General features: G+C 56.4%; 1 protein-coding gene across 1 annotated transcript; it reads left to right on the forward strand.

The window, feature by feature from the left end:
- The first annotated feature begins 507 nt into the window (after positions 1 to 507).
- On the forward strand, positions 508 to 11,148 carry PBXIP1 (PBX homeobox interacting protein 1). Its single transcript, XM_030842081.2, has 11 exons — positions 508 to 582; positions 2,964 to 3,050; positions 4,805 to 4,931; positions 5,187 to 5,251; positions 5,325 to 5,490; positions 7,121 to 7,354; positions 7,483 to 7,506; positions 7,800 to 7,882; positions 7,967 to 8,098; positions 8,707 to 9,938; positions 10,480 to 11,148. The coding sequence occupies exons 2-11, from the start codon at positions 3,000 to 3,002 to the stop codon at positions 10,559 to 10,561; spliced, it is 2,196 nt and encodes a 731-aa protein (XP_030697941.2). The 5' UTR covers positions 508 to 582; positions 2,964 to 2,999; the 3' UTR covers positions 10,562 to 11,148.
- Positions 11,149 to 15,524: the final 4,376 nt, after the last annotated feature.

Genomic DNA, 15,524 nt, shown 5'->3' on the forward strand with positions numbered 1-15,524 from the left:
GTTGTTTGGTTTAGGGGTCGAGCGTAGCTCCAGGGGTGGGGGATGGGGCTGCCTTGGTCTAGCAGATTTCGTTTTTGGATGCTTTTCAGCCCCCCATCCCCCTTTAAAAAAAACAGCGGCATCCTTAATCCGCACCGGAGCAGGGTAAGGAGAGTGGCAGGAGGGCTATTTCCAACCTATAATTTGCCACTCTCCCCTCCCCCATCCTGCAGCTGTCTCTGTCTGTCCTGGAACCAACCTGGCTCCTTGTCCTGGAGATGTCACGCCTTGCCTTTCAGTTTTGGGTCTTCCCTCCAGAAATTGTTTAGACACTGGGAAAGGAGGGAAGGTGACCCAGGATTCAGTTTTCTGGAAGTCCAGTGTCCCACCGGGAGGTAAGCCCAGGTTTAGGGGCTCTGCAGGTACCCGCTCTCCACCCCTGGCTCTCAAGTTTAGCTGTTATTGGCCAAAAGTTTCCGCCCCCTCAGGGAACTTGACTTTCCATTGGCCAGTCCTTAGTCACATGACCGTCCTTTCTCGGGGCTGTGAAGCTGGAGAGCCAGCAACAAGTTCAGCTGAAGACTGAAGCAAGAGCTGGGTCAGGTAATGCCCTAGCGGGGAAGGGGCCATAGATCTCCGTAAGAGAGGAAGGATGGAGGAGAGGAAGGGCAGAACTCTGAAGGGTTGGGCCCCACCGAGGATCTGCAGAGCTGTTTGTTACTTCTGGGCCGGCGGAAGGGGGATCATGGGCGGCCGTTTCCAAAACAGAAACTTGCTCTGGGTCCCCCAGACAATTCCTAGGTCCTTTGCGTTAGAGGTTTGGGGGAACAACTCTTAGAGGGGTTGAAATTAGCTGGATGAGACTTCCCAGCTTTGTACAGAGAGGGAGAGCTCCCCCTTTAGCTGTCTTTTAGAAACAGCACAAGTCCCTGACAGTCCTTGCAGGACGTTTTTGTTGAATCCTGCCTGAATGAAAAGAGAGGGAGTAGTGAGGAGGGGGTGGAGGTGGGTTTTCTTCCAAGAGGTTGATGAGAAGAAAGAGATCTGAAAATAGCAGGGAAGGGTGGGGATTAAACAGCAGAAGGAACTTCCTAATAAGGCAGTGAGATGCTGGCTTGGGAGAACTGGGAGATCTTTTGGAATGTTGGGTGAACCCAACCAAGATAGAGATATCAACCAGGGTTTGGAACAGACTGTCTTCTGTTCGGGTCTCAGAAGTATTTGTCTTGTTGACCCAAATACCGTTGCTGGTTTCCATGGAAACAGTGTGTCTGACATCACCCTGGTTGCCATGGTGCCTGGTTCTGGAGGACCTGAGCAGGCTGTACACAGCCAGGGATAAACAGGGACTTCAGACCAAGCTGCTGCTACTTCCTTCCTGCCACCACCTGTTAAGAGTCACACGCAGCAACTGGGGGTGGGGAGATGATGACAGAATGGCGGGGTTGGGGCCTGAGACCAGAAGGCAGCACAGTGATGGTTCTGTGGATGCCTGTAGAAACCGGCCAGGGATGTGCTGTTGGACGTGGTGTGGGGAAATCACTGCAGCCATTCTCCTGTCTCCTTGTGGGATGGGTGCATGTGTCTGGGAGGCATGGGTATTGGGGGATGCTGTGAGGGGTCCTTCATCTGTCCTGGGCTTGGATCTTGATTGGCAAGGGCCACAGGAGGTTTTTAGGGGACCATGTAGGACTCACACTAGCTCAAACAGCAGGGGGAATTGTGGTGGTTTCCCAAGGTAGAACTGCCACACTTCTACCCCAGCCTCACTTCCTTTTCCCAGGGTTTCCTTTCAGAGTCCTTTTCCACTTGCCACCTTTCTAGTCCATCAACAAGCAGTCATGTAGTCTCCTCTAAAGGATCACAATTCCAGATTCGAGGGGGTCAGCTCCTCTATCCCTCCACCTTTATGCCGGGTCCCAATTGCCAGCCTGGGGGAGTAGTCTAGGCCATGGATGGAGGGGTAGGTCCTTCTCTTCTCATCCTGCCTTGTGTCAGGCTTTGGAAACTGGAGTAACTTCCCACGCCCACCCGGCCAAGTCAGAGCAGATTAGCAGGGGTTAGGACCACAACCCTGATTTTTGTCCATGCTTTGCAAACTGTAAAGTGCTTTATACATGATAGCTGCCATAAATCCCTTTTGCCAGTCACCTTCAAGTTCCCTAAGATGAAATTCTGGAGTTTACTAAGAAGGGAAACAACTTAGAATGGAGAGTGAGAGTGACAAAGAGATTTACTAAAGGTACATTGAGGTGGATCTAAGCTATGCCAGTTGTTCTCAACCTTGGCTGCAAATGAGAATCATTTGGGAGATTAAAAAAATATCCTTCCCTGAGCCTGACCCTTGAACACAGTTGTATCAGAATCTTAGGTGATTCCATTGTGCAGCCAGTGTACAAGACCCCTGAACTAGACCACAGAAGGGACTTATGGTGGGTGATGGGTGGGTGACTTGGGGGTGAAGGAGGCCATTGAGTCTTCTTTTCTAGGCTCTGGGGAAGAAGGTGGTGATTATGGGGAAGGCTGGGGAGGTGAAGGGAGGGCTGGGTTGTTCCTCTTTTTAGCTGTTCATCGTTGGCAAGTCATGTCAGCCAATTTTCTGGCCTTCATTTCCCTTCATTTTCTGGCCTTCATTTCCCTTCATTTTCCCTGACTATAACATGAGAGAGTTGGCCTGGATTTTTCCCAAAGCCCTTCCAGCCCTATGCTTCTCTGACCTTTCAAGGTCAGTTCTGTTTCCCAGTTTACCAAGGGCTCTTTCGGTCCCTGGCAGAGGCAGGCTTCACTGTGGCTGTTGGTACGTTCTGATTTGAAAGGCAAATACTGCCCAGAAGAGCTGAGGTGTTGGGGTCAGAAGACTGGAACCAGGCTGGCTGTGGTAGTGGCTGCCCAGCCCTTAAACCTCGGAACCCGGTCGAGGCTGCTGTCTCCATCCTGCCTCCCCTGAAGGGAGCTGGGGTCCTTAAGAAAGACTTTCTCTGCAGGTGGCAGCCTCAGTAGCCTTGGGGACCTCAGCAACTATGGCCTCCTGCCCAGACTCGGACAATAGCTGGGTGCTTGCCGGCTCAGAGGTAGGAAAAGCAGGCCTGGGAGCCACATGGAATGGGGGTTCCTACAGGGCTGGGCTGCTTGCTGGGTCTGTCCCCTTCCTTGGTCTCGGTGATCATGCGCATCATCTCCTGCTGGCTGTGAGAGGAACTCTAGTGGCAGGGAGAAGGCCATCAGGCCCCAGGAGTCAGGTGTTGGGACTTGGACCATGCCTTGAAAGAAGGAAATTGCTGGGGTAAGCTGTGAGAAGCGGGGAAGATATTCTGGTGGGGAGACCAGCATGAGCAAAGGTTCTGAGGCAACAATGGGAGAGCGGTGTTGGGGGAGACCAAGGAGGTCCGTTGGAGGAGGTGGAGACATGGGTCAGATGGTGTTGAAGTGAGGTTGGGCCAGAGCCTGGGAACCTCCAGAAGAAGCCTGAAGGGCCTGGCTCAGGCATTCGGGCCTCCTCTTTGATGGGAAATCGTGGAAGGGCTCCGAGCTGGAGGGAGTCAGGACCATCACTGCCTTGGGCAGAGGGTGCAGCCGCTGTGTGGGCTGGGCGGGAACTGGGGGAGAGCGTTTTGAAGGTCCTGCAGTCCAGGTTGTAGTTGGTGGGGCGGGATCCCAGTAGACCGCTGCGCCCTGAAGCCACTGAGAAGGGGACCAGCGGGATTGGGGGGCTGAGTGTCTGGACAAGGTTTATCAAGGGCTTGGTATGTTCGTACCACAGGTAGGGAAGAAGGTGAGGAGCTTGAGTTAAAGGCGTCGGGTTTGAGTGGCCTTGAGGAGACCAGTTGGGGGTGAGGGAGCTGCTCTCAGGATGATGCTGGAGCAGGGCCCATGGACTAGGGCTGGCCGGCAGAGGGGACGGACACCATGCTCCCAGCCAGAGCCCTGGCGCCCTGTTGAGGTGCCTTTGCTGACAGCTGGGGTACCTTGGGCCAGTCGTTTCACCTCTCTGTCCTCCCCTGTAAAAGGGGAGTTGTGATTCTTGCCTGGTAGGAGGGGCCATGAGAAAAAAGTCACTTGAAAATTGTAAAGAAACATACTAAGGTCAAGAATTATTCTTGGAAAGATAGCGGGAGCCATGGATGGGATGAGCGGGCGGTGGCCTGTCAAGGGGGCATAGGCGGAGAAAGGAGAGGCCGTGGCTGGACGGCCGGGCTGAGAGCACCTTGGGAGACAGTCTGGCTGTGGCTGGGGTGAGTCACGTTTCTGTCAGCTCCTGGGAGAGGAGTGTGTGGGGAGCGGGGAAAGGCCAGAAAAGCTTGGAAGATGTAACTAGAGTGGGTGGCCCGTTCTGAGGGCAACTGTGGGGAAGCCTGCGGCGGTCGGGACCGTGATCCTTAGGCATCCAGGGGACTTTGTTCTCTTGCCATCCTCCCACCTTCCAACCAATAACTGAGTTGGTCACTTGTGGGGAGGGAGACCCAGGCTCTAGCCGGCTTCTCTGGGGAGGTGGGGGGCACCAGGTTTGTACAGTGGTCCACCGCCTTGGTCCAATGGTGCTTCTTCATTTAACAGAAACTTGGCCTCTGAAAGTTCTCAGAGCAGCAAGTGAGGTTAGGGAATGGCCGAACACTGTGTAGAGCTGAGATGCTGCAGTGCCAGCTGACCCCCGCCCCATCCCCACTTTGGAGCAGCCCACTACAGAGTGTATTATATTTTTGTGAGATGTGGGTTGAGGTCCCTGAGCAGTGCGGCTAGTCCCAGGCACCCCAGTAGAGCACCCCTTGGTTTCGTCCTGCTGTCCTTCCTCTGGAGCAGCCTTTCTGCTTGTGCCCCTCCCCCCCAGAACCTGCCTGTGGAGACCCTGGGCCCTGAATCCAGGATGGACCTAGAATCCGAGAGAGCTCCCCAGGCCCCTTGGAGCCCCTCCAAGGCAGCTGCTGAGGAATTAGCTGGGACCTTGGATGGAGAAGGTAACAGGGCCCTACTGAGGGTGGGGTGCAGCCACCTCTCCTCCATATTCTGGTGTTTCCCAGTTTCCTCAGGGAGAGGGAGGCTGGTTGGTCTTATTTCTGGCATTAATCTCAATTTAAAACCTTCCCTCATTCTACCCTGGCTTTCTCCTTCCCCTTCCAACTTGGTTGGGGCCTGTGGGAGCCAGAGGGCCGTGTAGCACATTCCATTGGGGGGGTAGTGGTGTTTCTCCTTAGCCTTTTCTCCTGCCACAGAGACCCTGTTCCAGAGTGAGAGCTCCCAGTCCAGACCCATTCTGCCAGAGGAGACTGAGGCCAAGGTGAGGACCTTCACTGGGGGAAGGGTAGGAAATGGGGAGGGCCGGGAGCTGCTCACAGCTGTGTCTGCATCAGGGTGTCCTGGAAGGTGATGATCGTGGAATGGAGTCCCCTGGCTCAGGAGACACAGAGGTCCAGGGAGACTTGGAGGAGACCCCCGAGGCAGTAGGCCTGGGACTGGACACACAGGACCTGGAGGATCAGAGTCCCCCCAACAGCCTGCTCTCATCCCCCCAAACAGGTGAGAGTTCTTGTCTCCCCCTGTCACTATCCTTCTAGAAGGTGTGGGAGTGGGAGTAGATATCGCTACTGAACACAGCTCTGGGCCAGGCCCTAGGACTTAGCAGCTTGGTGCCCTCCTTAAATTGTATCAGTGAAACCTCACCACCACCCCTGGGGACACTGAGGCTCAGGTTAAGTCACACAGCAGGTAAGTGGCAGGGCCTGGGTCTGGTCGACTATTTTGTCTCTGCCGTGGGGCCTCCTCTTTTCTTGCCTCTAGATGCAACTCTCATTCCCTGAGTCCCTTCCGTGTGTCAGCTCTGGGGAAAGAGGTTGGCTTCATGGCCTATGTAAGAGGTGGACTAGACCGAGCCAAGATGCAAGTCAGACCTATGAGGGGCGCAAAAAAGGAAGGGGAGGGTGGTCAGTCACGGGACAGGTCGAGGGGAAGGGAGAGGCAGGGACAGCTGGGGAAAGGGCCACACTGGAGGTGTCATTTGAGTGGAGGCTTGAGCAAAGAGTAGGATTTTAGTCGGTAGGGTAGGAGGAAGAGAACATTCCAGGCCAAGGCTGCAGCATCAACAAAGGGATGGGACCCCCTGTCCTGTGCTGAGGAGGCTGTTTCCAGCGCTGGTGGCAGAGGAGTGTATGAGTCCATCTCTGTTGAGGGGTGACAGGGTCGAGGGGGAGGCCGGGGGCTGGGGCCGTTTAGGGGGCAACTGACAAAGCCGAGGAAGACCTGAACTAAGGCAGATACAAGGCGAGTGACGTTGAGATGTTTAGGTGTCAAATTGTCGAACTGTCTGCGTGGGGGGTGAAGAGGGAGGGCTGAGGTTGGCTAGGTGGGAGCAGTGGCGTCTTGCCCTGCAGTGGGGGAACACCAAAAAGAACCAGTTTGGAGGGCAATGTGTTGAGTGTTTGGTCCCCAGGGACACCCAGGTGGGAGTAGCCAGGAGACAGTCAGACAGACGTCCACGCCTGGAGCTCCAGGGAGGCCAGGATGGGAGTTACTGATGAGGGACTCATCTGCTCTGCGGGGAAGCCAGCGGGGTGGGTGAGATAGCAGGTGACTGTGTGTACGGTGAGAAGAGCAGAAATGGTGCCAGGGGGACCTCTGCCTCTAGGACCGGGAAGAGCCAGGGACTGAGCAGAGGCACTGGGAGGGAGTGGCCAGGGTTCGGGCAGAACCCAGAGCCGGGAAGGTGCTCCATGTGAGGCATGTGTGGGAGGAAGGAGTGCACTTTTAGGGTGAAAGCTGCTCTTGTAGTTTGCAGATTGAAAGGACTGGTCTCCCCCCAGACGTAGAGAACAAACGTATGGACACCAAGGGGGCAAAGTGGGGGAGTGGTGTGGTGGTGTGATGAATAGGGAGGTTGAGATTGACATATATACACTAATATGTATAAAATAGATAATTCATAAGAACCTACTGTATAAAAAATAAATAAAATTCAAAAAAAAGAAAGGACTGGTCTCCCGCCTCCAGACTGGGCGTGGTCACTAATGCCCTGGCAGACGTGGGCAGGGTCTCCACGTGCCCCCTCTGTGGTCAGGGCTGGGGGCCTCTCGTGTTCGCTTCTGTTTCCCGTCTCTCTGTATGTCCCATCGCTTCCGTTGCTTTACTGCCCTGTCCCCATCCCTTCCTCCAGCTTGGATCAGGGAGGAGGCCCACTGCTCCAGCAGTGAGGACGACACCGACATGGATGTGGAGGGTCTGCGGAGACGGCGGGGCCGGGAGCCCAGCACTCCTCAGCCTGCGGCCCCCCTGGGTGTGGAGGACCAGGCCGGGGGTGAGGGTGCGGGCAGGGAGCTGGGCATCTCCCTCAACATGTGTCTCCTCGGGGCCCTGGTTCTGCTGGGCCTGGGGATCCTCCTCTTCTCCGGTGAGTGGTCCCTCTCCTGATGAGGCCTTAAGCCTCCACTCTGGCCTCTTCTGCCCTCCTGCCGCACTTTCACTCCATTCCACCCCCTCCTCTGAGGGCCTGACCAGACTCCTCTGTCTCCATTTCAGGTGGTCTCTCAGAGGCTGAAAGTGGTGAGTGAGGACGGGCCCTGACTGGTTCGTGTCTGTCCCCTTCCAGCCCTGAGGGAGGCTGATGGGGGCAGTTCTCTGGGTCAGGAGTAGGGATGCTGGCGGCTGTACATTTTTTGCTCAGTTATAGGTCTTGTCAGCTATTCAGGGTGACCCTTGACCCTTTACCTCGCTGGACTCTCAGCCATAGGGCGGGTCCAGGGCAGGAGGGTGACTGTGTGTGTTGGGGGGTGGTGGGGGGGAGGAGAGGGCCCTGTGTGCCTTGGGGCCAGTTTCAGGATTTCACTTTCCCACAGGGCCCATGGAGGAAGCAGACCTGCAGGTCTTCCCAGATACCGGCTTGGATACTGAGATGCTGGAGGCTGAGGGGGATGGGCAGGCATGTGTGACACTCTCCATTGGTGTGAGGGGCCTGATGGGGGAGATTCAGGGCTGCGGGGGTGACTGGCTCCTTTGCCCTTAGGATGGGCTAAAGCAGCAGCTGCCGACCTCAGCGCCCCCTGACAGTGTTCCCAGCCTGCAGAACATGGCGCTTCTGCTGGACAAGCTGGCCAAGGAGAACCAGGATATCCGGCTGCTGCAGGCCCAGCTGCAGGTGGGCACAAGCAGGAGTGGGTGGGCTACACACCCTCCCTAGGCCAGGTGTCTGTCTGTCCTAGTGTCCTCCCCCAAAAGAAGTTTCCTGTATTCACCCGCACACCTTGATCCCCTCCCTTTCCCACTATAGTGAAGTCATCTTCTCAGTTCTCTGTTCATGTCCTGCATGCTAAGGGTTAGGCCAGGACTGGCATACCTGCTTCACGTGGCATGCCACCTGTGCTTGATTGGCATGGTCTACCTGGAGCATTGTGTGGAGGAAGATTTGAAGAACATGCCAAGGCTCAATGGGAAAGAAGTGCTGGGATCAATTAGTAATGTCTGCTCTGGGTATGGGAGGTGGAAATTGGGCAACGACAGCCACATCTTGGCTATCTTTCAGTGAATCGGAGAAGTGTATGCTTAAAAAGGACATAGAAGCTGAGGCCTGTGATGGGATTTGGGGATCCCAGGGTCTGGTGAAGGGTGAAGATGGGGCAGGGGATGAGAACCAAGTCCTCTGAGTTTCCCAGGCCATAAAGTCTATGATGGAATGGAATCAGGGTAGAAGGCACTGGGGTCGTCCTTGACTCCTCCTTGTCCTCTCCATCCCTACTCCCATTCCAGGCCCAGAAGGAAGAGCTTCAGAGCCTGATGCATCAGCCCAAAGGGCTGGAAGAGGAGAATGCCCGGCTCCGAGGGGCCCTACAGCAGGGCGAGGCCTCCCAGCGGGCCCTGGAGTTAGAGCTGCAACAGCTGCGTGCCCAGCTCCAGGGCCTGGAGGCTGACTGTGTCCGGGGCACAGATGGGGTGTGTCGCTATGGGGGCAGAGGCCTGCGGGCTGGCAGGGTCACCAAGGAGCAAGGCCCAAGGGGGCAGGTGCCAAGCCCTGGCTTCTTGGAGCAGAAGAAACAGCTAGAGGCTGAGGCCCAGTCATTAAGGCAAGAGTTGGAGAGGCAGCGGCGGCTGCTGGGGTCTGTGCAGCGGGACCTGGAGCAGAGCTTGAGGGATGTGGGCCGAGGGGACCCAGCCCATGCTGGTCTGGCCGAGGTTGGTCACAGGCTGGCCCAGAAGCTGCAGGGCATGGAGAACTGGGGCCAGCGCCCCGGGGTCCCTGCCAATGCCTCAGAGGCCTGGCATCAGGAGCCTCACTTCCAGAGTTCCAGGGAGTGGAGCGGAAAGGAAAAGTGGTGGGATGGGCAGAGGGACCGGAAGACTGACCACTGGAAACATAAGAAGGAGGAATCTGGCCGGGAAAAGAAGAAGAGCTGGGGGGGTGAGGAGGACAGGGAGCTGGCGGGGAGGTGGAAGGAGGGCAAGCCATGGGTGGAGGAGTGGGCTAGCAAGAAGGACAGCAAGCAACAGGGTTCTAAGGAGCCCCCCAGGAAAAGTGGCAGCCCCCACTCCTCCAGAGAAAGGCAGAAACACCCTCAGTGGAAGGAGGGGGCTAAAGACAGGCATGACCCCCTGCCACTCTGGGCAGAGCTGTTGAGGCACAAGTACCAGGCACCCCAGGGCTGCTCGGGTGTGCACGAGTGTGCCCGTCAGGAGGGCCTGGCCTTCTTTGGCATGGAGCTGGCCCCTGTGCGGCAACAGGAGCTGGCCTCTCTGCTGAGGACGTACCTGGCGCGGCTGCCCTGGGCCAGGCAACTGACCGAGGAGCTACCCCTTTCTCCTGCTTACTTTGGTGAGGACGGTATCTTCCGCCACGACCGCCTCCGCTTCCGGGACTTTGTAGATGCCTTGGAGGACAGCCTGGAGGAGGTGGCAGTGAGACAGACAGGTGATGATGATGAGGTGGATGACTTTGAGGACTTCATCTTCAGCCACTTCTTTGGAGACAAAGCACTGAAGAAGAGGTGGGCAAGCTGTGGGGGAGTTGGGTCGGTGGGAGCAGGAGGCAGGAGGTGATGGTAAGGGGTGTGAAGGAGCCAGGGCCCTGAGCTGGGGTGGGGTGGTGGCGGGGTGTTCTTCAGTTTGAGGTTTTATCTCTGCTTTTAGGTCTCCCCTCCCCCCTAGCCAGTACTTTTCCTGTCTTCCCTTGGGGTCAGGAAGCTGCCTGTGCTCACCCCAGAGTGGTCCTGGGGAGTCCCCTTTTGTGCTGGGGGGATTTTTCCTCCCAAGTTACCCTGTACTGCCCATACCTGCAAGAGAGATTGCTTCCCATCTTCCCGCCTGCCCAGCTAGGGCCTTCATCCTGGGAGACCAGGTCTGGCCACACTCCCCCCCCACCCCACCCCCCCCCCGCCGTATGATTGATGGTGACTGCCTGTGTCGCCTGTCTTAAGAGGAGCAGGGTCCCCTCTCCTCAGGGAGCGCCTTCTCATCATGTGGATGTGGCGTTGTTGTCTAAAGGCCTCTTACTGCTCCCCCCCCGCCCCGCCCCATGCCTCTCCACAGGTCTGGGAAGAAGGACAAACACTGGCAGAAACCCAGAGTTGTGGGGCCCAGGGAGGAACACAGCCACCAGCGCCAGGGCTGAGGCCCCGTGCTGTCTGTCCCCTGGGAACCGTTAAACTGCCACCTCCCTTGGCTCGTTTGGTGTCCTTGGATATCCTTCACCGAGGAGAGCGGAAATCACCCAGCCCCGAACTGAAACCACTTTTGCTAGAAAAAGGTCTTAGCTGGACCTGCCTTGCTATCTATGCAAATGTATGCAAATGCTCAGGACCCTGGGCCGTGACCCTTGCAGCCTGATTGTGTCACGCCAGTGTGAAGGGGGGAGGGGAGAGAAGCCTGTTTTTTTGGGGGTGGGGTGGAGGTAGAGGGGATGGGGGCAATTCTAATTCTGAAGCCAGAGAGCTTTCCTCCGTGTGTGTGTGTGTGTGTGTGTGTGTGTGTGTCGGGGAGGGGGAGAGTGGGCTCCTTGGCTGCACGCACTGACCCGGGCCCCCTGGGATTTGACTAGCCTGGCTGGCTGGGGGCCCAGCATGAGGGTTTCCCCTGGCGTTTTGTTAGATTTGGAAGGAGCTGTCCCCAGGGGGGTACAACCCCCTTTTAAGCCTTGCTGCTCACCTCCACACGTGAACTGTAGACTCAGATCCCAATAAAATGCTGTTGGAGCTGTGACATTGGGTGGAGACTCTGTCACTTGGGGCTGCTTCTAAGCACAAGGGACATCCACACCCACCGCCTTATAGGCACTGGTGCTCACCTTCTCCCGTATACTCCTCCCAGTCACCTCACCCTCGCAGCAAACCTCAGGCCCTCTGGGCCGGAGCTCCCCATTTTGCTCACAGCTGCCTTGGCTGCACCCCTGGGAGATGTAGAAATATGCGAATGGGTTTTGGAGTCTGAGCCTTGGGCTCAAATCCAGTTTGAGTGATTTTGGGCAAGTTAATCCCTGGGAGCCTTGGGTTTCTAATCCTCAAAAAAGGAGACTGAGGGGCTGGAGAAGAGATTAAATAAAGCAGTGTAAACCAAATACCTGTCTTGTATTTGGCACTCAAAAGTGATTTCACTCCCTTCAGTGTGTGGAGGAGGGAGGAGAAGGGGACCCCCGACCCACCCCCGCACCTCCCCCAGGATTGGGGAGGTGAGGGAACCACTAGGTGGTGCCTCGGCTCCACATTTGCTCCAGACATCACCTCCCTCACTACTTTAGTACCCCAAATCTTGGACGCCCCCCACCCCACTGATTTGGGCCGTCTCTCTGGCTAGCTCTCCCAGGAAGACCCAGATTCCTCTGGGCTTCTCTTTAGGAAGTCCTTCCTGACTGGGATTCTTGATTGGCCTGGAAAGCACCTTGGGAGTGTAGGGGACAGAATGATGGTGTGATGTCAGGCCAGGTCAGAGGAGTGTGTTAGTAAAGCTGAGGGGGCCTGCCCAGAAGGGGGCTGTAATTGAAAGCAACTGCTTCTGTAACACTACGATGGATGGGCCACTCACTGTTAAAGGGCTTTAAGTGTATTAGCTCATTTAATTCAGCTGTGGGGTGGGGCGGGGCCGGCTGGGCATGGAACGAGGTCCACTCATTCAGCAAACATTTGCAGTCTATTGTGTACCAGAGGCAGTGAGGCACTGAGAATACAGAGGCGTGTTAAGGAGTTTATAGTCCAGTGGAGCCTGCTTTCTGCAGCATGAGGGACTGCAGTTAGACCTAAGGAAGAACTTCCTCCAAGGCAGAGGGTCAGTGAAAGGGGGCTTTAGGAAAGGAGGCTTCTATTTCTGGAGTGAGGGTCAGGAGGAGCAAGTACAGGTTGGCCCGGGACCAGGGTCTGGATTTGGCCTAACATTGTCCACATGAGGAGGCCTATTTTACTCGGTTCACATTGCTCACCTTCTGCAGGTGCTCAAAATTTATGCTGCCTGGATTCAGGCTAGGCCTTAGTATCCCGTGTCCTGGGAGGGGGCTGTGCTCAGGGGAGGGGACACAAACTGGCCCCCTGGGTTCCCAGAGGGTGTGGGCTGCTTGGGGCTTCTCAGTTTCATTTCTAGGGCCCATTTCCTTCATTTGCATAACGAACTCTCAGGGACGCTAGGAAGTTCCCCCAAGCCCCCTCCTCTTTCTTAGCCACTCAGGAAGTAGATATGCTGAGCTGGAGGTTTCTGACACTGCTGAATCAGGAAGAAAAAGCCATGAACCCAAGGGGTATGTTGGGGAGGGGCCAGGACACCAGGGACACTGGCCATTCTGGTTACCCTGTCTCGGTGACCCTCATGCCCATCACAGGCCATGAGGCCACCCTCTCCGTCACACCCATGCACCCACAGCAGCACTGGTAAAGTGGGGGGACCCCAAGTCCCAGATCATAGGATGCTCTCTGGTGATAGGCCCAGCATGTGGAGATGAGCCAAGGGAGGCTGGAGCTGGGGGACAGCTCTTGGCCGTGCAGGGGTGGGGAGAGCCTGTGTGTAGACCCCCTGGACTCTGCCACACGGCCCGGCTTGGCCTCCAGGGTCTGGTCTGGGCCCTTCCAATTTAAGCACTTGGTATTTTAAGCACTTGGCTCTTCTGCCCTTTCCTCTGGGAACTTCCCCAGCTAAGAGCTCAGCTCTGGGGTGCCTTCGGGGAATCACTGGAGTTGCGGCCCAGCGGGTCCTCTTGGGCCTTCCCCTCTCAAATGGAAAAATTCTGTTTCCTTTGGCCAGTTCCCCAAACTTATTTCCCTGCTGTCCCCCAACCTGCTCTTCCTCCCTCCCATCCCTGCCCTTCATTCTTCAGCCTCACCCCCTTTCCCGTTGCCCTCAGCTCAGCCTTCTCTCACCACTGCTCCCTCCAGCCCTTACCCCCTCCAGGATCTTCTCTGTCTCTTCCTGCCTCCCCAGGTCCTCCAGGCCCCGGCTCTTCCCTCCTGCCTTTCACTCCCACCCATCCTGGTGAATGGGGGCATGGGGGCGGCGGCTAGAGTGCGGTGGTGGTCACCTTCAGGCCTGCACCACGCCATAAGCTCCTTGAGGGTCAGAGGCATGTGTTCCTTTTGAGAACCACTCCCAGCCCCCTCTGCTGGGCCCAAGGACATGCTGGATTGGTGGGCTCTTGCCATGGGAACCTCCCAGGGCCACCCTGGTGTCGGGACGTCTCCTCCTCCCATCTTGTTCTGGATCACAGACGTTCCCGGTCCCTGCACACTTCACATGCTCACAGAGGGTCTAGAAGGGACACCGCAGGGTGTGGGTATGGGGCTGTTGCCCTGAACCCAGACAACATCTGGTCCCTCCTCTCCGCTTTCACCACTCAGCCGTCTGAGCCACAGAAGCTCCTTATAACTAATTCTTGGTGAGTTGTCTGAGTTCCCTATACCTCCTCTGTGAGCCTTCCTTTAAGGTTGCTGCCCGTCTCTCTGGTAGCCCTTGGCTTCCAGAATAGGCCCTGCCCATATAGAACCACAGCAGGCCCCTTCCCCGCTCACCCGTTCTTTATCCTGAGCCAGGTCTCTTCTAACTAGCTAGACCTGTGGCCCGGGCAAGCTTTCAATCAGGAAACCGTCTCCGGTCTCCACCACTGTGCACCTATGGGCCTCCTCGCTTTAGGGCTAGGCTTTCTCATCACTGAAGTGAGACTGTGGATCCCCCCTCGCGGGTTGTTGTGATGATGGAGGGAGTCACCCAAAGACAAAGGAAAAGACTTTTAAACTGTAGAGTACTGTCAAAAAAGTTTATTTTTATTTTACTTAACCTCTAAGGGGAAGCCGAGGCCTCTGTGAACTACTGATATGGGAGCAGAGGGTGTTGGTTCCCAAACCACGTAGTAGGAGCTGGCGGGGAAAAGATGCCAACTAGCATTGAAGACCCAACACTGTGCTAGGTGCCCAGGGGGGACCACAATCCTTGCTCTTGAGGCTAATTGGATTAGTTTAACACCGAGCAGAGTTTTAAAAGTACTCTCTTAATGGTGCCAGGGAGGTGGAGAGGAAGGAGGGGGTGGCCTTTGAGCTGGACCTTGAAGATAATAGGATAGGTGATGGGGAGGGGATTCCAGACGGTGGAACAGCCCGGTGGGCAGACGGTGTTAAGTTCATGTTCCTGTGAGGAAGCAAGTTCTTCCACAGGCCTGCCTGCAAGTCTAAGGGGGGAGCTTTACCATAGCAAATGGGGAGGGGTGCCACTGAAGGCACTGAGGGGCAGGGGGCATGAAAAGGGAGATACACACTGGTGCAGGGCAGCTGGCAGCCGGAAGGGTGGAATGGAGAGATGTGAAATTGGAGGTAGGTAGGAGGTGTCAGCCAGCAGCTCAGAAGGGAGATCACACAGGCCTGATTTAGAGCTGTGAATTAGAATGGACTGGCCTTGGATGGGGCAAGGACAAGGGAGAGGGAGGAGTCAAGGACACCCTGAGCTTCCCAGCCTCATGACAGGTGGATGACTGCATCCTCATGCAATATCAGGAAAGGAGGAGGAAAGGCCGAAGCTGGTTTTGTAGGGGAGGGGATGGGGGTGAGGTGGAGGTGGGGTGTGTGGGCAGGGTGGGGACAGGGAAGCTGCTGGGCTCGATTGTACAGGATTTGGAATAGGGATAGAGCCAGCCTCCCGGCAGGTCTCCCCTCTGCTCCATCAAGTTGCACGTCCCCACCTCCCAGTCCTTGTGTCCCTCCTACCCCCTACCCCACGCCCACGTTCCTTTCCAGGGCAGGGGCCCTTTGGAGAAATTCTTACCAGTCTGTACACTTACCTTTACTGGGCCTGATGGGAGACACCCAGAAGAGGGGAGTGACTCGTCCACTGAGGTCATCACTGAGACCCTTTTCAAAGTCAAAGCGACAGGTCATTGGGTGGGGCACGACGGGCAGAAACCTGAAGCCATGCACCGCTCAGAGGGAAGTGTTAGACGGCCCCCTTTGGAAGCTCAGTCACTCATGGGCCAAACAGATCCGCCAGAAATGCTTGCTCATCTGGAATGTGGCCTGGGCCCTCGTTGGGGCAGTTTTGTAGGGAGGGCCCAGTGCAGGAACCGTGGCATGAGGCCTGCAGAAAAACAGAGACCCCTCTCATCTCCCAGGGCTGGG

The sequence above is a fragment of the Globicephala melas genome, chromosome 1, assembly GCF_963455315.2.
Source record: "Globicephala melas chromosome 1, mGloMel1.2, whole genome shotgun sequence".
Taxonomy (NCBI): Eukaryota; Metazoa; Chordata; class Mammalia; order Artiodactyla; family Delphinidae; genus Globicephala; species Globicephala melas.

What these genes read in the sequence shown, in the direction of transcription:
- PBXIP1 (XM_030842081.2), top strand. Translation starts at nt 3,000, where the DNA reads ATGGCCTCCTGCCCAGACTCGGACAATAGCTGGGTGCTTGCCGGCTCA. An exon ending in TCTCTCAGAGGCTGAAAGTG is followed by an intron (nt 7,507 to 7,799) that starts GTGAGTGAGGAC and finishes ACTTTCCCACAG; the next exon opens with GGCCCATGGAGGAAGCAGAC. An exon ending in GACAAAGCACTGAAGAAGAG is followed by an intron (nt 9,939 to 10,479) that starts GTGGGCAAGCTG and finishes GCCTCTCCACAG; the next exon opens with GTCTGGGAAGAAGGACAAAC.